Here is a 20,906-nt window from a genome sequence, read left to right as displayed (position 1 = left end):
CCTGGTTTGTTACCTGAATAAAGACTGCACAGGAATACAATGTGCGCTTGACTCCAGGCTGCACTGGTTAGAGCGATGCATAAAAGAATCCTGCTTCAGGCATCGTTTGGTGTAATTTTACAAATTTGGTTTGTAAAACTCACAGTGCGCAGTCAGACACATCTCTTAGAGTATGTTTGCTCTCTTGCCAAGATAGTAAACAATCGAATGTAGATAAAATTTCTGCAGCTTTGCAAGACCAGAAGTATTGCCGGTTTCATAACAGGGTGCAAAATGTATGTTTAGCCAGCCAAGGCTTTAAAAACTGTCTCTATAAAATTGTTGGTGTGCCATCCCCACACTTTCACGTGAATTGTCAGTGTGTTTTTCAATTCACCAGTCAATTCATATTTCCCCTCAGATATCTAAAAGAGAGTTCAAAACATCTGTCCTGCTCACGGAAGAACATCTGAAGTGTCCATGCCTTGAGGAACATTTACATGGCCAGATGGAGATGATGAGCCATCTCTGCTCATGGCTCCTTGAGCAGCAGGAGCTGAACTCTGCTGTCCTGCCACCACCTGTTGAAGACATTTGTCTTCCAACAAGCCTTCTAACTGAAGACCTATGCATGGTATATCTGTACTGGACTTGAATTTACTTCATATATGTGGTGTTTATATAATTATTAAATTTATATACCACCCTTTACCCGGGGGTCTCAGGGCGGTTCACAGAATCAAATCAAGATATAAAACCACAAAATACATAATAAAAATAAAAACAACAACCCAATAGCCCCCTCCCCCCCAAAAAACCCACATTTTTAAAGGGCATAGGATGTCAATCAAATCAGCCTGGTTTTAAAGGAACAATTTTTGCCTGGTGCCTAAAGGTGTAGAATGAAGGCACCAGGTGAACATCCCTGGGGAGCACATTCCACAGATGGGGAGCCACTGCAGAGAAGGCCCGTTCTCATGTTGCCACCCTCTGGACCGCTCACGGAGGCGGCACATTTTAAATTGTGGATATATGTATCTTGCTATACATGTGTTTTTATATATTTTCATTGACATTACTAACAGCCCAAAAGTGCAGTGGCAGGATATTATATCATACCATATGTAAAGCAAACAATGAATAAATAATAAGAAAAGGAAGTTGTAACATATCAGTATGAACTGAGACATCTATATTTGCCAAGCTGGCGTGGATGGTGAATATTGACCATCTAGGTCCAAAGCCTAAGAAATAACATCCCATCAGATTACAGGTAGGTAGCCGTGTTGGTCTGAGTCGAAACAAACAAATAAATAAATAAATAAATTCCTTCAGTAGCACCTTAAAGACCAACTAAGTTTTTATTTTGGTATGAGCTTTCGTGTGCATGCACGCTTCTTCAGATACATGTGTGTATGTGTATATGTGTGTGAGAGATTGTTTTCATGTGTGAAAATGTTTTAGCTGTCTTTACACAATCAATTCTTCTGTGTGTGTTTTTACCGCTTTGTAAATATACAGTGGTACCTCGGGTTACAGACGCTTCAGGTTACTTTGCTTCAGGATGAGAACAGAAATTGCACGGCAGCAGCGTGGTAGCAGCGGGAGGCCCCATTAGCTAAACTGGTACCTCAGGTTAAGAACAGACCTCCAGAATGAATTAAGTTCTTAACCTGAGGTACCACTGTATATTCATAAAGGAAATGAATACAGCCATACCTTGGTTGACTTGTGAGTCGAACGTTTTGGCTCCCAAACGCCGCAAACCTGGAAGTGAGTGTTCCCGTTTGCAAACGTTCTTTGGAACCCGAATATCTGACGCAGCTTCCACAGCTTCTGATTGGCCACAGGAGCTTCCTGAAGCCAGTCGGAAGCTGTGCCTTGGTTTCTGAACATTTTGGAAGTCGAATGGACTTCTGGAACGGGTTCTGTTCGACTTCTGAGTTACCACTGGATATAAATAACGGGAGTTTTGGCCCTACAGATGTTGCTGTGCTACATGTTCACCAACCCTGCCCTAGAGCATTGCAGTCACAGCAGAGAACAGAGGAATAATTGGACAACTAGCCTGACCTGGTATAAGGCAGTTCACTACGTCCCTAAGAAGTCAGCTGCTTTAAACTGGTATTATTACATCAAACGCGATTAGGCCATTTTGTGATTAGTGATTAAAAGACTAGAAAGGAGCTCCATTCCTAAAGGAGGTATTAGAGAGTTAATTAAAAGTTTTAATCTTCCTCAAATTAAAAGCAAATCTAAATCCATCCCTTAAAATTGCTTTTTCCTGATTGAATGACGCAAAATTCAAATGCAACCTAGACGGATCATTGTTCTATATCTATCTGTATTCTGTTCCAGTGGCAAATACAACATCCAAATAAGCAGAAAAGGCCTCTGTTTTAATTTAATTTTGATCAAAACCCAAATAGCACTGTGCTTACATTTTACAAATAAATAAATAAAGGTTTTACACATTTTTCTTAAGGAAGGACTGCCCCCTTCTGGCCATACAAGATAAATGTTCCCAATTAATCTTAAGTGTCATCAAATCTTTCTTTCCACGTGAAATTACTATGCAGCAATAAATCTATTAAATCAGAAAATTGTAAACTACAGGGTTGTAAATTTTACAACCACAAGTATGTTTGGCATCAAAATTCACATTTAATGCTTTGACCAAGCTGTCAAGTTCTCCTTATGCTGAATAGGCTTCCTCACGAGAAAAGGGAAAACTTGACAGCTATGATGTAAATGTGTTCTACACATTTTCCAGCATTCAAAAATAACACTAGCTCTTATCTTATTAACTTGGCATCTTAGCTTGGGTGGACTCACAGGAGTTCAGAAATGCAGGGATTCCAAATAAAGCTGCATCGGCTCTAACAATTTATTAAAGGAGGTTACAAACTTACAACAAAGGTCCAACAGTTCCCTCCTTGCCCCAATCACAGCATTCTGCAGGATGGACTTCACAGCAAGGAGATTACTTGTCTGCACTCAAGCGAAGATACACAAAGGCCCTGCCAGGCTACGTCACCTGGGAACACAGGTGGATGGTATTAACCATTACCTCCCCCTCTAGCTATGCCTGGGGCTACATCAAAGCATGTGAAACACATATGAGCTCAGTGCTACAGCTGCTAGCAGTTAGGCAGGGGTCATCTTGACCATCAATATGCTGCAAGCGAGGCTTCCAGACCAGCTTGCCTTTTCGGGTCAACACATTTGGCTACTTGACCTATGCACTGTTATGCACGCAGTTGACTTCATTGAAAAAAAGAGTAGTGCAGAATTATTAAAAGCAGATAATAAAATAGCAAGATCAGAAAACACTCCCATTGCTGCCACCCTTTAAAAAAAACACCAATTAGCAAAAGAAATTTGTGACATTTGCACAAAATTGGCTGTTTGAGAGGCTTTTAGAGGCTCGAGTTACGAAGGGACAATGAAAATGAAGGACAATGACTGGGAAGAAAAATGCTACCAAACATTTCTACTGTATAGACATCCAGGCCAATAGAAAACCATTAGCCTGTTAATGTAGAAAGATAACCTGTTGGCCTTGCTCTCTGATAAAATACTCAGACCGATGGAGGGCAGCTTTTTATCAGAGAGAGGCAAGAATCTGGCCCTCTGGGGTCACACGGTTCCTCAAGGGAGGATTCTGGGCTGTTGAGCAAATGTTTCATTTTCAACTGTCTCCATTTCTCTTTTCTAACCAGCAGTCCTGGGGGCATACAGAGCAGTGATCCAGCCCTCAATACACAGAGGTCCTCAGTAAAGCCCCATGGCACCTGGCATATAGTATGTGCTTTAATTAAAAGTTGAGATTGTTTCATTTAAAAAAAAATATGTAGAATAGACAGTGGCACATATTAGCTCAGCAAACTTCATTGACACCAACTTGAATCAAATTGCATGTCCCTTCAGTAGCAGACAAGCAAGGAATCTGGAAATCCACTCCTTTCTGGTTGTACAGATGTAGCATGGCATCCAGCTGGCTTACCTCTGGAAGCAGGCTGCTGTTCAAAGACTCTGTTTAGAGCTGTGCATCTACACACACACACACACACACACACACACACACACACACACACACCGTCTTTTTTGTCCCAACAGCTGCTCCCCCAGTGCTTAGATATAGGTACCTATATAGGATGTTCTTGAAATTGACTCAAGTTTTATGAAACAGATGTCAGATTATGCATCAGGTAGAACAGAGGAGATACCAGAAGGGCAGACTTGAACATCTACTGTGCAGACACTTAATTCAGGATTGGTACCAGAATGCTAGATGAACTGGGCCTCTGGTCTGATCCAGTTCTTTCATTAATTTAACAGAAGAGTGAAAACTGGAAAGAGAATTTTGTTATTAATGTGTTTTCAAAGTATTTGAAGAAAAGTGGCAACTTTTAGACAGAAAATCTAAAAGCCAAAATATGCTTGGATTCCCTATTGTTTATCAAATGTCAGCCACAGCACCTGTGAACCAAGGGGAATGCCTGTATAAACATCATGATTACTGTGTGGACCAGGTGCAAGTTACTGGATTACACTTACCTTGTAACCTCCTCTCACTAATACTTCCCTGTTAAATCAAATTTGTCTTTGTATGGTTGATTGATTTATAAATCAATGTTTGGTGCAATTATATTAGCCAAAATCCATGCCGATGGTGAACAATACACAACGAATTTCAAAGGAGGCAATTCACCAAAATGAGATTAGTTCAATGGAAGTTGAAAAAGAGTGGCTTGTATCCAATGCAATGCAAAGTAAGCATTTGGGATTCCCACTTGCACTATTGGACTTCTCCTCCTCTTCTCTCCCTTGCATACCCTGCCGCCTCCCCATATCTGCTCTGGAGAGTTGAGGGGAATCCCAAAACAAATTTAGGAGCACACAGGTAAAGTCCCATTGCACAAGTGGAAATCCCACAAAACCCTGTTGCCCTTGAAATATGTTGTGGACAATTACCTTTTGTTAATTGGACAGGAACAGCCAATTCAATATTTTGAATTGCTTGCTACCAGTTAGCAGATAAAAGCGCAGATGTGTTGTGGTGCTTGCCCAGAGAACTCAAAGGGTCTGCGAGCCCAGACAGGCAGTCTATCTTCCTGGAGAGAATCCTATTGTCCTGTCAAGCAGTAAGGAGACTTTTACTATAGATCAGGTGCAAATGTGTGGCAAAATGATCAGCTGTATCCTCCCCACCATAGATAGGAGGACCTGGAAATGGAAGAAAAGTAGCAGAATTGATAAGCTGCCAATTTAATTGCTAAAAGAGGGGAGGGTCGCTTTTCGACACATGGTTCTCAAAGTGTCTTAAAATATAACGTGTACAAAATTCAGTAGGGATGAGATGGGCCCACAGCACTGAAAGCACAGTTCCTTGATGGCATGAGTCATGCTTCCGGCCCATAGGGAACAACTTATTTGTGCTCTCCCCAATGATTTCAGTGATAGTCTTAGAGTGTGCAGGGCAAGGTGGCCCTTAAAGGTATCCTGGGCCTATGTTATTCAGGGCTAGTAGAAAAACATTGGACTTAGTTTGGTAGCAGATAGGAAGCCAGTGCAGGTTTTTTAACCCCAGTGCCATGTGCTGGAGATCAGTTCCCAGCACCAGTCTAGCCATAGTAAAAGGTAAAGGTAAAGGGGCCCCTGACCATTAGGTCCAGTCGTGACAGACTCTGGGGTTGCGGCGCTCATCTTGGTTATTGGCCGAGGGAGCTGGCGTACAGCTTCCAGGTCATGTGGCTAGCATGACAAAGCCGCTTCTGGAGAACCAGAGCAGCGCACAGAAACGCCGTTTACCTTCCCGCTGTAGCGGTACCTATTTATCTACATGCAATTTGAGGTGCTTTCGAACTGCTAGGTTGGCAGGAGCTGGGACCAAGCCACAGGAGCTCACCCTGTCGCGGGGATTTGAACCGCCAACCTTCTGATTGGCAAGCCCTAGGCTCAGTGGTTTAACCCACAGCACCACCCGCGTCCCATAGTATTGAAGCTTCCGGACCAGACCCAAGGGCAGCCCCACATAGAGCGCATTGCAACATTCCAGCCTTGAGGTTACCTGCACATGAACCACAGTGGTCAGGTTATCCCTATCCAGGAATGTCTGGAGCTGAGAAAGCTAACAGAGCTTCAAATGACAATGGTGGTTCAAGAAGTATTCCCATGCTACATCTCTTCTCCTTCAGAGTGAATGCAACCCCATTCCGTTCAGCTAACTCTCCCAGAAGACCACCCACCCACAAAGTCTCCCACGGTTCACACTCAGCTTGTTTGGCAGAAAGGGGTCTCATGCCACAGCGGTCCTTAAAACAAGGATGATTGATGAAGAAAAGGATGAAATAGGTGTTTATGCATACCTATAGCCTGTGCACCTCTCTTGTTTGTTCACAAGACTTAGGGAATTTGAGTGTGCAAGCCTGCCCTGTTCGTGGGGAAACTGTTGCTGGTGTGCAGCACTCTTATGTCACCCAACATCCTCTTACAAAAGGACAGCACAGTTGAAACTTTGAGTCACGACTGACCTGCAGTGCCAAATCAGGACCAGATCTGCTAGAAATTCAACGTTCAGCCAAGAGGACTTGTATTGTGCTACATATGTTGGAATCAAGAAACAGGTGTGTGTTGATATTTGAAATGAGGGGGTCACCTCGGCTGAAGTTAAAGCCGACCTAAGTCTCATCGGTTTCAATAGGCGACCTAAACATGAGCTGAAACGTGCTTTCAGAATTTTAAGAATGCTTAGGCTTGTCTGGGTTGTGCTGGTGTTTTTTCGTTAGGCAAACGCAGCAGTCTATACTGAAGGAGACCAGGATAGCCACACGCAGCCATGACAACGCTATTCCAATATTTTCCCCCGTATTGTTTTATTTGACAGGCATTTACAACGTTCCATTCATATACCTAAAAACATAAAAATAGACCTTCTTTCAGCTTATAAAAGAAATATATAAGAACCTTTGACATTGACAGTTCATGACGTTATGTACAAGAACAATGGCACCCTCCAAGCACAGGACGTCCAGCATTTGACAAGCTTATTGTATTCTACTGGGGACAGCTAAAACATTGTCATGTCTAATAAATTGGTACACAACCGACTTGAATTTAAATATAGTGAGATAACACAGGGCGTAAAAACCTTGCTAAAGCTTTTTAAGAAAACAATGAAGAGATTGCAAAAGTTAAAGACAATAAAACTTTCAAAACACTGAATATAGTGCAGGTGAGACTCCAATATTGGCTGGGACAGGAGGCAGCTGGTGCTGCACACCCGGTAACATTTTCCATTCATGTCTCAAAATATAGCCACAGCTGATTGTATAAAATAGAATCCCTAAAGCTATTATAAAATTTTAGTCTTTCAGCGTACCTACTAATGTGTCAAACATCAATAGATACAAAAATGATCCCTTTAAAAAAAAAAAACCAAACCAAACAACAAAACTCCCCCCCCCTTTCCCCCTACAGATCAAAACTAAAATGGGAAAGCTATATAAATATTTAAACAGAAAAAGTGCTCTTTAAAAATTATTTGGAAATCTTTAAATTTCGGTCACAACTTTACCCTGTTACAGATGTTTAAATAAGAATTTTTTAATTGAAAAAAGAAGTTTTATTGTTTGAAACATTGCTCATATTCCACAGTGGGTTGGGGCAGGGGAGCAATCAATAAGTACACTGGTATCACAGAGGATAATAATAGGAGGAGGTCAGTTTTTTTGGCCACAAAATGTTCAATTTTTCCTGAGCCCTAACTTCATCAACCACAGAGGATCAAACTCATCCTAGATGCAGACTGTCTATTCCAACAGAATTTACAGCAGGGATTAATTTAACCCTCTTGGTTTCTCAGCTATTTAATGACATTGCTAACTTAATTCCAGTCTCAAATATGTACAGCTGTCCAGTTTTATTTTTATTTTACAAAAAGGAAAAAAAGATTATCCCTAAGAGTTTCCAGTTTAGAATTATACTATAAAACCAACATCCTCAACCCTTTCTAAAAGGGTTGCTTTACATCCTAGAGTTGGAACAAAAACACAATCTCATGCACCTTTACTCGGAAATAAGTCCTGCTGTGTCAAATGAGACTTAGTCCCTAGCAAGTGTGCATAAGATTGCAGGCTAACACTGTAAAATCCCCATCCCTTTGTGCCCTTGCATTTCAGGTAAAATACAAAAAATATCTTTTTCAAGTGTTAAATTTGGATCTCTTTTTCAAATAAAAAAAGAGTTTGGCATTGTTATAATTTTATTTTATTTTTTTAATGTAAAACTAGAACTTCCAACGTTGACATTAAATCAGACTAGCCACAGACCAAAGAGAACTCGGCACAACATAAATTTCAGATTTTCCCTCACAGGTTCCTAAAATATACATAGTGTTGCTGGATCCAGAGATCCTCCCTTGGTGACAGTAAGCTTTGTGAATGCTACTGTGTGCAAGTACCTCCCATGCCAAACAAACGTTTGGTGTTGTCAGTACTGATCACTTGTGAAGGGATGGGAGAAAGGGGAGCCTGGTTCTGGTCCCTCCCCAAGCAAGTGACTGGACCATTCGGAGTTGACAGCCCCAAATATCTGTTCAGCTGTGCATGCGCAGTGCCGGTCCACCCCATGCTGAATGAAAGATTGTTCCCCTCCACTCAAACGCCAACTGTGGCATCCCATAAATTAGGGATGTCCATGCATTGATGCCTGCTTCTCGGCATGGAACTCCCTTGCTGGACGAGAGTGAGAAATGTTAACGTTTAAGGGGGATATAAGAATACTGTGGCCTGAAAGACTTATTCATTGCAGCTTCCTTGCTTAAGATGAACCCATGATTGACATGTCACATATAAAATTTGTTTGCTGCTTGTGCTATCAACTTAAGCAAATTTGATGCATTTTTTTATTTTAAAAAAACCACATACACACAACCACAGCAATGTGTATTCTAGTAAGATCTATGCATCCCATTTCAATATGCAGCGCCTGATTAGTTTCAAATAAATAAAGCCCTTGGTAATGTACAGAGAAGGACTCAAGCTCATTCCAGTTTGTTTTGCTTCCCCCTCCCCTGTTATGCATTACCTTAAGGGAAAAGAGAAGGGGGGGGGAGGCTGTGTGGTTTCAACCAGTTTAGCTGCCATAACTGTATGTGCAAGTGTGCATTCCATAGGGTCATTCTCCACAATGTGTAAGGGGTGGGTTGGGGGCACATCTATGCCTACCATCTAACGAGAAAGTGGCATGTCTAAAGCTCAGTGTTCAGTTTCCTTGGTGGTACGAAATCTTCACGGCGGACCCAGATGACCTCTTCACTGTTGCCTTCCATGCTGCCATTAATTCCAGAGAGAGCAGCTTGCTTCTTTAGCTGAGTCATTCTGGATGCGTGCGTCCCCAAGTTAAACCGCACTTTGTCGCCTCGGCACGACTGGCTGCTTGTAATGGAAGCCGCTTGTAGCTGCTCCTGAAGTTCTTTTTCCACCATGGTGCTCCTCAGAGGCTCGCAGTATTCGTCGTCGTCACTGAGAATGTCGGTTTCTTTAATGTCCTCTTGCTCTTCGTACTGGCCGAGGTCAAACTGTTCTTCTACCCAGCGGTCAGTGTCCTTGTTGTTGGTCTGCTGGGACTCTTTTTCGGGACTGCTGGCGAACACAGCGTCTGAATCAATGGTAAATCTGTTTCGAGCCAGCCTCCTCCTCCGCCTCCCAAGAGACTTGCTTGGGGCAGACACTGTGTGCACACACAAAAATAAAACCCCAGATGCTTTTACAAACAATTGGTTACAAAACACTTTCCCTCAGAATTTGGCTTCCAAGTACTTTTTCATAATTATATTAGTCAAGGGTCAATTGCCAAGAAGAAGGGTGGGCAATTTTTACACCAATGTTTTCTGTCAAATTTTAGACAGTTTCTGGGAATTATAAATTTTGCCGGTGACCTTTGAGAAATCTGGGCTCTAGCAGCTCCTCACACTAGGATAATGGACCCCATTTTGTCACCTAATGGTTTGCTTTTCATGCCAGAGCCATAGTGACAAACAACCAATCCTGCTTTGTGGAAAGGGTGGTTGGTATTTAATGGTTCTCCATTCTTTGCAGATCTATTATTCTATGGCACAGGTTGGGAACCTTTTGTCAGCCTGAGGGCCATATCTCCTCATGGGAAACCTTCCAGGGTCTGCCTGCCAGAGATGGGCTGGGCAAGAAGCAAAAATGGCTGCAGCAGCAGTAGCAGACTCTTACTTTTGTACATACTGTGGGTTGCATTCTAGCCATGCAAAAGTCAGAATTGTGGAGCTATGCTGGTGAAGGGTGTGGCCCGACAGAAGGACTGCAGCTTGCAGAGAGTTCCAAAGGCTGGATTCAGAGGCTTGGCATTTGGCCCACAGGCTTGAACTTCCCTGTTCTAAGATCTGCTTAGAGCAGGCATCCCCAAACTGCGGCCCTCCAGATGTTTTGGCCTACAACTCCCATGATCCGTAGCTAACAGGACCAGGACCAAGCGGACACGGAGCAATGGATTCAAGCTACAAGAAAGAAGATTCTACCTAAACATTAGGAAGAACTTCCTGACAGTAAGAGCTGTTCGACAGTGGAATTTGCTGCCAAGGAGTGTGGTGGAGTCTCCTTCTTTGGAGGTCTTTAAGCAGAGGCTTGACAGCCATCTGTCAGGAATGCTTTGATGGTGTTTCCTGCTTGGCAGGGGGTTGGACTGGATGGCCCTTGTGGTCTCTTCCAACTCTATGATTCTATGATTCTAGTGGTCTGGGAAGATGGGAATTGTAGTCCAAAACATCTGGAGGGCCACAGTTTGGGGATGCCTGGGCTTAGAAGGAAAACATGCTTTCCCAAGAATTCTGCATGTCTTGCAGTATGCACATGTGTAACCAGAAGGAACAAGCAATGGGAGATGCATGAAGAAATGTTGTTCAATAAGATGCCCTGACACTTCAGGCCATTCACTACATGACAAATGGTGTCCATGCTCAATAAGTATATGGTGAACCGAAGCGACCCAAAATGCACCATGTGTAAATGCATACCATCCTACTTTCTTATTTCTTACACCCTCTTTAAGGTTTCAATAAAATGGACCAAAAATATGTATCTAAGGAAGGAACCAATTGCCTATTCCTTCTTGCTAAAGTGTGAGCTTAAGAGGGGAAAGTGAGTTAAGGTTAAACTCTTCTCTCCAGACGCTGCATAGCACAGGCTAAGTATGGATCAAATCCAGAGACTGTAGGAAACTGATATTGAATAGATGCTAAGGAAGAATGTACAAGTCCAATGGATGTGTGTCTATTACAAAGGAGAAGCAAACCCATTTGTTCATTCTCAAGAGGTCCTCCCAGCAACTGTATAGCTATTCCAGTACAAGTTACTTGCTTGTGCATTATGCTCAAACCTAATTCTAAGCTGTTTGATACTTAACCACCAATCAGAAACACCCCCAAACCTGACATCATAAAGTTAACAGTCAGGTTTTAGAATTTTAAAGTGGAGAAAAAGGTAGAGCGTTACACAGTTCCTGCTCTCTTGAGAAAATGTTTTGCTATTTAGGAAGAAAAGGAGTCAGCAGGAAATTAAGGAAGCTCTATAGCAGAAAGCAAAAGGCCAGTTTGTTTTTCCTCAGCACTCATAACCAGGCCTCTGAGGTGCAGAGTCTTGCACAAAAAGTCCTGCTGTGAATATTATTGGTCTTACCAAAAGAGGTAAAAAAAAAAAATACCCAGGATACACGGTTAATTTTTCTCTTAGATCCAAGATAAAAATCCTGTAAAGCTCCCGTCCCCCGTCCCCCACCACCACCACCAAAAAAGGCAGCCTATGAAATAAATAAAATATGGGGACAGAAGCTGAAAAGTCATTTCCCTTTTGCTTCAAGCTCTACTATTAAATTGTGTAGGCATGGATCCACCTTACAAGGGGTCTTCTGAAAACACGAGACAATGTCTGCCTATTGGTAACACATCTGATGGACTTGTAAAGAACCCCACCTGGATACTTTCAAGCTTGAAAAGTGCTTGTCAAAGTGCAACCCCCCACATCCTGAGCAATGTGCTTTTAAAGGAAGAGTGAGTTTTGAACTCATGAGGAACATGAAAGCACCACCACCATTTTGCACAAATAAAGAACTCAGGCGTGTCTTACAGCGGTGGTTGGGTTACCGAGATCTTGAAAAGCTGTAACCCTACAGTACCTGCCCTGTTCATAGCTGGCCTTGCACCTTTTAAAGCACTCAGTCTTTTTCCTCCAAAAGGAACATACTGCTGGGATGAAGGCAAACTTTCAGTTTTAAGAAGCTGCCTTCTGTGCTTGTCACGTAATATTGAGTGAATAGACTTCAGAAAGTCCTTCCGGTGATCTGGGGAACTAGATGAAAGAAAGAAAGAAAAAAGGAACACAAGTAAGGCACCAAGCTAGTAAAACTGCTTGCATTTGCATTCTATTTATTTAGCTTAATTTGCTGTATAATGTTGCAAGCTGCTGTACAATCTTAACTGAGTTCACCCTCACAAGAATCCTGTCAGATTAGCCACTGTTCTAACACTACAGACCGGGAACTAAGCAGCAGAACAATGTCAAGGCCACAGAAAGACCATGGCAATGATCAGAATTAAACCAAAGTTTTCCAGTTCTATGCCAGGCTTTCCTCAACATTATCTAGTCTATCTAACTATTGATCTGTTCATCTTTTGTTGGCTGCCCTTGGCTGTGGCTTTCATAGCGGCTTACAATAAACAGTAACAATACGCTTATTTACAAGAGTCAAATACATTTGAATATTTAAAAACAGCACTCTCTTACCTACAACAAAGGTGGAATGACCTCTCTGGCCTGCCTTCAGACTCAGATTTCACATGAACAATCTCACAGACAGAATTGGCCTCTGCGTCTAGAACAAAGATAAAAACACTTTTAAAAAACAGGGTTTTGAATTTTCATGGCTACTGCGGCCATCCCCCGTGACTGTCAAAAGGGAGAGCTATGCAAGATTCACCAGGACTGTGTGAGCATCAGCTTCTAAAGGCTGTACCAAATGAGAGTTTGGGTACTTCCAGAGGAGCCACAGGCTGCACAATCCACATTTTATAAAGCAAAGAGAATGAAATAAGAGAACAGCCAAGGCTACTCCTTTGGGAAGATCTCTTATTGCTTATTATGTGGATTCAAGGGCAACATTGCCAGTCGTAAGTTGTACTCTCGAGCCTGCAATACCATGTTACAGCACAACAGAGAAAAGAATTGTAGGCTCACTTGCCACAAAACTATTCCGCTATCTGTTTAAGGGCTTCATGCAGCTTCTCTGCTTGCTAGTGGGCTTCCAGCTGCTCAACAAGATTCAGCTTTCACCAGAGTGAATCTAACAACTCATACAGCCAGGCCACATGCAGTGCACACCAGCAGTGCATATTAGGAATACTTGTTTCATACACTTCAAAAAAGTGTCTCTCTATTTACTCTCCATGGCAGCAGTTTCTGGCGATCAGATCAGACCATAGAATTTTTGAAGACCGACATGCAGAACTACAAGACAAGTGAGTTGCAATCAAGTAAGGACCAGATGAACATCAATGCTAACCTAAACCACCTTCCAAATTGGAAACACAATCTGGCAGCTTGAAGTTTAAACCTTTCTTTATATACGCAGGAAATGGACAGTGGTTTGCTTGTTTTAATGGTTGGTCAGCAACATGAAGCCACTGGTTAAAATGGATTGGGAATGCTCTGAAATAAGAAAAACTAACATTGCTATAGCATAGGACCTAGTCGTTCCCAGCAAGCCTTTGAGTGACTCAAGCTCAGCAGTGATCAACCTCAAATAAGGCTGCCTCCATGCCTAGACAAGCATTTCACTGAACATGGCCTGAGGCCTGGGATCATGGCAGGATGATTCATTCAGTGCTCAGCAGAATGGCTTTGAGTGGCTTACAGTATATTAAAGAAATCAGTCACAATACTCCATCAAAATAAAAAAATTGATAGGCAAAGCTTTAAGCAATTTAGGCAAAGGTTTGCTGACATCTCTCACTTACGTGGCGGCAACAGGGAGGCCATCCCTGAGCAGGATGTCTCAGCACCACCAAGGTGTTACCACCACGAAAGAGGCTCTAGAGTTAATGGTGAACCACTGCAATTAAATGGCAGGATACTCATAAAGAGCCTCCTCAAAGGATCTGAAAGCACAAAAACTGGGGAGGCTTCCTTCAGTACATTGGTCATGTGGGACATTTAAAGTTAAAACTACAGTGGTACCTCTACTTACAAATAACTCTACTTAAGAATTTTTCTACTTACAAATGGAGCTCCGTCTGCCATTTTGGATGCAGTTTAGATAGGATTTTTTCTACTTATGAATTTTTAGATAGGGTTGCTTCGACTTACAATTTTTTTTGACTTACAAATGTGTGTTCGGAACGCATTAAATTCGTAAGTAGAGGTACCACTGTAGAATAATGAACTGGAGTCAGAAAGAAGAAATTAATTGATGTTTTTTGAGTGATATTGTATGGGTTCTACACTTGTGCCCGTTTAATAATGAATTTGGAACCATGGTAGTTTCCAAACTTTTTTCAAGGGCAGCCCACACAGAGTTCACTACAGCAGAGCCCAATCTAGATATTGTGTGTTTTAATTTCAGGAGAAGCTGAACAGCCACATTTGCCAAACCAAAAGGCATGGTATGCTAGACAGTTGCTGTTTTTTTTCAGTTTTTGATTTGACATCGAAGTGTCTGTTGAGGTTTGTGACAAATTGAAGCACTTTTAAAATGTTTATTTCTGCCCGGCTGGCAAAGAGTTAACCCACCTCCAGCCTGACTGGCATAGAACTCTGATGGGGGGCGGGACTGTGCCCGGTTTGAAAGGAGGGAGTGTCGGTTTGGTCAGTTAGGAGGGAGAGGGAGGAAGGTGTGGTGTGATGTTATGTGGTGGCTTATATGAAGACAGTTAAGAGGCTAGGAAAACTTAAAGTTAAATGTTTGACTGAGTTTATTTTGTACAACTGGAACAAAGCTAATTAATAAATGACATGTTAAAGAATCACTTATGTTTTTAACACAATAAAACTTCATCTTTGTTTTTGCCAACAAGAGGTCCGTCTGTATTTTTCCAGCGAGGTACCAGGACTCACAGCCGTGGTGACTCAAGAGAGGGCAAAACTCACCTCAGGCAGGGAGGTGGTGGTTTGTGTCCTGAAGTTACACGGAGGAGGCTTAGAAGGGTAACCTGAGGTGCCAAGAAGTTGCCAGAGTGCAGAGGGCAAACTTCTACAGTGAGGGAATCCAACTGAGGGAGACCCTTTACTGGAGGCAAGAGGTTATTCCTGGGGGACAGCCTAGAGTTCCTTAAGGTACCAGGTCACGCAGGCTGGAAGGCTCTCCTTACTTAGAAACCCATTAGGAAAAGGGGTTTATTTTTGAGGCGGCAGGAGGAAGAGGGTGGGTGTTTTCCCCTCTGGATTCCTGTGTCGCAGTGATAGTAAGGCAGAGTGGGACCAGGGTCGTCACATTTTTGGTGGCAGCGTCGTGATCGAAATTCAAAGCTCACGCGCCTAGTTTGGTTTGAGTCTGTCAGGATTTTCCTGTGAGGAAAATGACTCACGTAAGAAAACCCAGAGAGGCAAAAGGAGATGAAAGAACGGAAGGGGCTGAGGGAAGCCCAGGTTCTGAGGTAGAACTGATGAAACTACGAATTGAGATGGCCCGAATTGAAGCTGAGAGGGAAAAGATAGCAGCTGAAAGTGAGAGGGAAAAAGCCAGAATTGAAAGTGAGAGAGAGAGAGCTAGGATTGAAGCTGAAAGTGAGAGGGAAAAAGCCAGAATTGAAAGTGAGAGAGAAAAAGCCAGAATTGAAAGTGAGAGAGAAAAAGCCAGAATTGAAGCTGAGAGGGAAAAGATAGCATCTGAAAGTGAGAGGGAAAAAGCTAGAATTGAAGCTGAGGAGAGAATGCAGTCAGAGAGGATAAGGGCACAATTAGAACAGGACAGAATGAAGCTTGAAGAGATACGTTTGCGATCAGAATTAACTCAGAGTCCAGTTAATAATGATAGTATCGCAATTAATTTAAAAAGGTTCCCCAAATTTGGAAAAGACGATAATGTCGAATCGTTTCTATTTACCTTCGAACGCGTTTGTGTGGAATTTCAAATACCTGAGGAGAACTGGATGCTTTATTTAAGACCTCAAATTTGTGGGATACTAAGTGAAATTTATGCTGACCTGAGGGAAGAAGAGCTGTCAAGTTACCAAGTATTTAAGCAAAGGGTCAGGGTTCGATGTGGGCTCACGGCTGAACAAAGCAGAAAGGCTTTTCGTGAGGCAAAAAAGGAACATAAAGAGACTTATGCCCAACTAGCTAGCCGCTTAGATAAATTACTTGACAGATGGATTCAAGGGAGTGGAGTGAAGGACTTTGATGAGTTAAAACAATTAATTTGTTTAGAACAATTTTTTAAGCAAATCCCTAGCAATTTACGTTGGTTCTTGAGGGATAAAAAACTGAAAACTGTGGCACAGGTTGCCGAGGTCTTAGACGAACTACAAGGTGATTTCAATGAAATAGCATTCCCAAAACACTCACAGAAGGGTAATCCATGGAGAAACAGAGAAATTAAAGACAGGCAAGAAAATTTTCCTGTCAGGGAATCAGTTTCTGACAAGACAGGTTCTAAGAAAATCACTTGTTTTTTTTGTAATCGTGAGGGCCATGTACGTGCCAGGTGCCCCCTGCTGGTTAAGTCGCAAACTACACCTACTGCAGCTAAACAAGTAAAACTGGTAATGCAGTCACAGGAAAATAGCTCGCCTCAGACAGAAGGCTCAGAGAAATCAGACAGTCCAGCTGAGACTACTTCTAAGGTCTTACAGGTCTGGAGGGCTGAGCAGGAGTGCAACCAAGATTACATGGAGCCAATTGAATTAAATGGTCAGTCTTTTTTAGGTTTGAGGGACACAGGAGCAGAAGTCTCACTTGTTAAATCCCAATTTGTTCCAAAGGAGCAGTACCTCAAGGGTCAGTCCTATAGTTTAAAAGGCATATGGGGCCCACATTTTGAAGTACCATTAGCTGAAGTTGATATTACCTACAAAGGATTTTGTGGCAAATGGAGAGTAGGAATCCTAAATGAATTGGAGGTACCCTTTTTAATAGGGAATGACCTAGCTAGTCAGAAACACCGTATTCAAGTGATAACTAGGTCACAGTCTCAAGTCACTGAGAGTAATCCTCCTGCAGTTATAGAGTCACCCATAGAGCCTGGTGAGGATGAAGGGCTGATTAGCGTGCCAGTGGTCCAGGAGCACGGTGCCCAATTCTTGAGTGATCAAAAAGAGGATGAAACTATAAAAGAGCTGTGGGATAAAGCACAAAGTCCTACTGCAGAAGTAACTGTGGAGAACCCCTGTTTATTTACCACCATTGAGGGAAGACTGTATAGAATTTCTAGGAGGAGGAAAACTGCTGCGGTTTGGGAAAGGAAGAAACAGTTAGTGTTGCCAAGAGCTTACCGGTTGCAAGTGCTACAAATGGCACACGACGCACCCTCAGCAGCGCATCTAGGCATTAGAAAGACTAGTGATAGAATCCAAGCAAGATTTTACTGGCCTGGGATGGGCAAAGACATCAAAGAGTATTGCAAGTCCTGTGTGATCTGCCAAAAAGCAGGCAAAAGAGCGGACAAAACGCGAGGCTTGTTACAGTCTATTCATGTAATTGCTGAGCCCTTTTCCAGAGTAGGAGTAGACATCCTCGGGCCTATCTCCAGAGTTACAAAAAGGGGGAATAAGTTTATTTTATGCCTAGTGGATTATGCTACGCGCTATCCAGAAGCAATACCTCTAAAGGACATTGACTCAAAGACTGTAGCAAAAGCCCTCATGTCGGTGTTCCTAAGGCTGGGATTCCCCAAAGAAATTATAACAGATTTAGGGACATCCTTCACGTCCAAGACCATGGAAGAGCTTTTAACTCTTTGTGGGATTAAGCATGTTAAAACTACGGCTTATCATCCACAGTCGAATGGCTTGACGGAGAAATTTAATTCGACCCTGAGCCGGATGCTAAAAACCTATTCCATCAATCATCCTAACGACTGGGATGAGAGGCTGCAACACTTCCTATTCGGTTATCGCGAAGTGCCGCAGGAGAGCACAGGGTTCAGTCCTTTTGAACTCCTATTTGGACGACAGCCACGAGGACCCCTAGACTTGATGAAAGCAGCGTGGTCGGGGGAGGAGCAGATCGACAGCCCTGATGTTGTGACGTATCTACAGGAGCTGCAGAGCGACCTTCAAGAGCTACGGGAGCAAGCTGCTCACAACTTGCAGCAGGCACAGCGTCGACAGAAGCAGTGGTATGATGCACACGCAAGAGACAGATCTTTTCAGCCCGGTGACAGTGTGCTCGTGTTAAGAACAAGACGTCGAAAGAAGTTGGAGATGTCGTGGGACGGTCCCTTCAAAGTGGTCGAGAGGATTTCTGCGGTGAACTATTTGGTAGAGTTAGATGGGGAAGGGAACCGATGTAAAAACTTTCATGTAAATTTACTTAAGCCTTATTTTGACAGAAATAAGTTGGTGTTACAAGTAAAGGGGAAGGTGACCCAAGGGATTCATTTAACTGGGTGGGGAGAGCTGAGTAAAGGCACAACTCTAGCAGAGGTGTCATTTGATGAAAGTCTGACCCCAGAGCAAAAGGAGCAGTTAAAAAGAGTCCTTGCTCAGTTGGCTCAGATCTTCTCAAACATCCCAGGGAGGACCAGCCTAGCAACTCATAAAATAGACACAGGGTAAGCACATAAGTGGGAAGGAAAACATCATAGCGGACGCTTTATCCAGATATTTTTGAGAGGTATAGAATGGTGCAAACTGTTATATGAAATGGTGGGAACCCTAGCAGAACATTAGGCGTTATAATCTGACACATGCCAAACATGGTTTATCTGTGTACAAGTTTATGAGATGTTAATTTAGTTGACTTTGTAATATGAATGTTATAGAATGCATTGAAGTATTTTTAACCCCAAGCCCATTGCTTTGGCATTGCTCTAGTTAGTTAAGAGCAAGCCGACGCAATGTCTTTGTGGTGGGGGAGATATGTGACAAATTGAAGCACTTTTAAAATGTTTATTTCTGCCCGGCTGGCAAAGAGTTAACCCACCTCCAGCCTGACTGGCATAGAACTCTGATGGGGGGCGGGACTGTGCCCGGTTTGAAAGGAGGGAGTGTCGGTTTGGTCAGTTAGGAGGGAGAGGGAGGAAGGTGTGGTGTGATGTTATGTGGTGGCTTATATGAAGACAGTTAAGAGGCTAGGAAAACTTAAAGTTAAATGTTTGACTGAGTTTATTTTGTACAACTGGAACAAAGCTAATTAATAAATGACATGTTAAAGAATCACTTATGTTTTTAACACAATAAAACTTCATCTTTGTTTTTGCCAACAAGAGGTCCGTCTGTATTTTTCCAGCGAGGTACCAGGACTCACAGCCGTGGTGACTCAAGAGAGGGCAAAACTCACCTCAGGCAGGGAGGTGGTGGTTTGTGTCCTGAAGTTACACGGAGGAGGCTTAGAAGGGTAACCTGAGGTGCCAAGAAGTTGCCAGAGTGCAGAGGGCAAACTTCTACAGTGAGGGAATCCAACTGAGGGAGACCCTTTACTGGAGGCAAGAGGTTATTCCTGGGGGACAGCCTAGAGTTCCTTAAGGTACCAGGTCACGCAGGCTGGAAGGCTCTCCTTACTTAGAAACCCATTAGGAAAAGGGGTTTATTTTTGAGGCGGCAGGAGGAAGAGGGTGGGTGTTTTCCCCTCTGGATTCCTGTGTCGCAGTGATAGTAAGGCAGAGTGGGACCAGGGTCGTCACAAGGTTATTTTCTATTTTTCTGTTGTTGGAACTTGCTTTTATTTGCTCCATTTTTGTATGTATGTTTTGGTACCTGCCTTGAATGTTTAGGAAAGCACAAAGGTTTTTAAGTAAGATAAACACATTGTGGATGTTGGCTCATATTATGGCTCTATGATCTGTATTGTTTTCTTGGTACTGTTGCTGCGGGTTGGTTTGTCATGACCTTTGGCTAGAACAACAAACTTACATTGTAGCAAAAAACAAATTAAAAACAGATCCAAACACAAAGAAAAATGCTTGCTACCTGCGCTTGCCGGTGCCCGAACTTGCAGAGCTTCTAAAGGAATCATGTGACGGAAACGGAATGGGTCTGAGTCTTCGTATATTGAAGCCCTGTGTGATCCTCCCTATATAAGAGCGGGGAGAGAACCATGCCTATTATTATTTTTATAGCACTGACTTCACACCTGTGGTCTGAAATATCCACAAAAATAAAGCACATGAAACTCTTTCCTACGAGTGTGTTTTCCCTTTCCTTTAGCAATCTATCTCTGCCCATTTCTTAAGAAATAATGTTGCTAGCCAGAACTGCACTCAGGTTTCTTTCATTCCACTTGCCTAGGAATGAAAGGCAATCACTCCTCTGTTGACCCCCCTCCCCATCCCACAGACCTGAGAAAACTTTAGGTTCAAATACCTCACAAATACTGTATGTCAGTTTTATTTTGCAGTGTGGTGTACTGGCCATAGTATACTGTTTGTAGCTTCTTCCAGATCTGGAAACTGGTAATGACTTATCAAAGTCCGCTCAGCTTCTCTCAGCTAGTAAAGTACTAAGGCAGTGTTTCTCAATCTTTTTCAACCCATGCCCCCTTTTAACTAACATTTAAATCCCATACCCCCTTCAAACCTGAATTTTCAAAAGGATTAAAACACTCCTGGCCCTCCGATCTACAACCCCCCCCCCCCGGCAACGCCCCATCACATTTGACAAACACTGCACTGCACAATGCAAGGTGTGCGATGCATTGTGTGGTTGCTGACTGTGTCCAAAATAGCAACTGCAAGTGCCTGGAATAATT

The 20,906-nt window shown here is 42.8% G+C and overlaps 1 protein-coding gene across 9 annotated transcripts in view; it reads right to left on the bottom strand.

Annotated features, from left to right (window-relative positions):
- Positions 1-830: 830 nt before the first annotated feature.
- Positions 831-20,906, bottom strand: part of TIAM1 (TIAM Rac1 associated GEF 1) — a 213,082-nt gene continuing 193,006 nt past the window's right edge. For 7 of the 9 annotated variants that reach the window (XM_035116721.2, XM_035116729.2, XM_035116723.2 and 4 more), the window contains 4 exons: positions 20,129-20,231; positions 12,792-12,879; positions 12,184-12,356; positions 831-9,714 (listed from right to left, as the gene is read on the bottom strand). In XM_035116721.2, the coding sequence (XP_034972612.1) occupies positions 9,233-9,714; positions 12,184-12,356; positions 12,792-12,879; positions 20,129-20,231 (846 nt within the window). In that variant the 3' untranslated portion in view covers positions 831-9,232. Of the gene's footprint in view, positions 9,715-12,134; positions 12,357-12,791; positions 12,880-20,128; positions 20,232-20,906 lie in introns of all 9 variants that reach the window. The other 2 variants (XM_035116728.2, XM_035116730.2) reach the window with 2 other exon arrangements.

This window comes from Zootoca vivipara, chromosome 4 (assembly GCF_963506605.1).
Source record: "Zootoca vivipara chromosome 4, rZooViv1.1, whole genome shotgun sequence".
Classification (NCBI taxonomy): domain Eukaryota; kingdom Metazoa; phylum Chordata; class Lepidosauria; order Squamata; family Lacertidae; genus Zootoca; species Zootoca vivipara.
The sequence above is the reverse complement of the archived record's forward strand: the minus strand, read 5'-3'. Positions and strand labels throughout refer to the sequence as shown.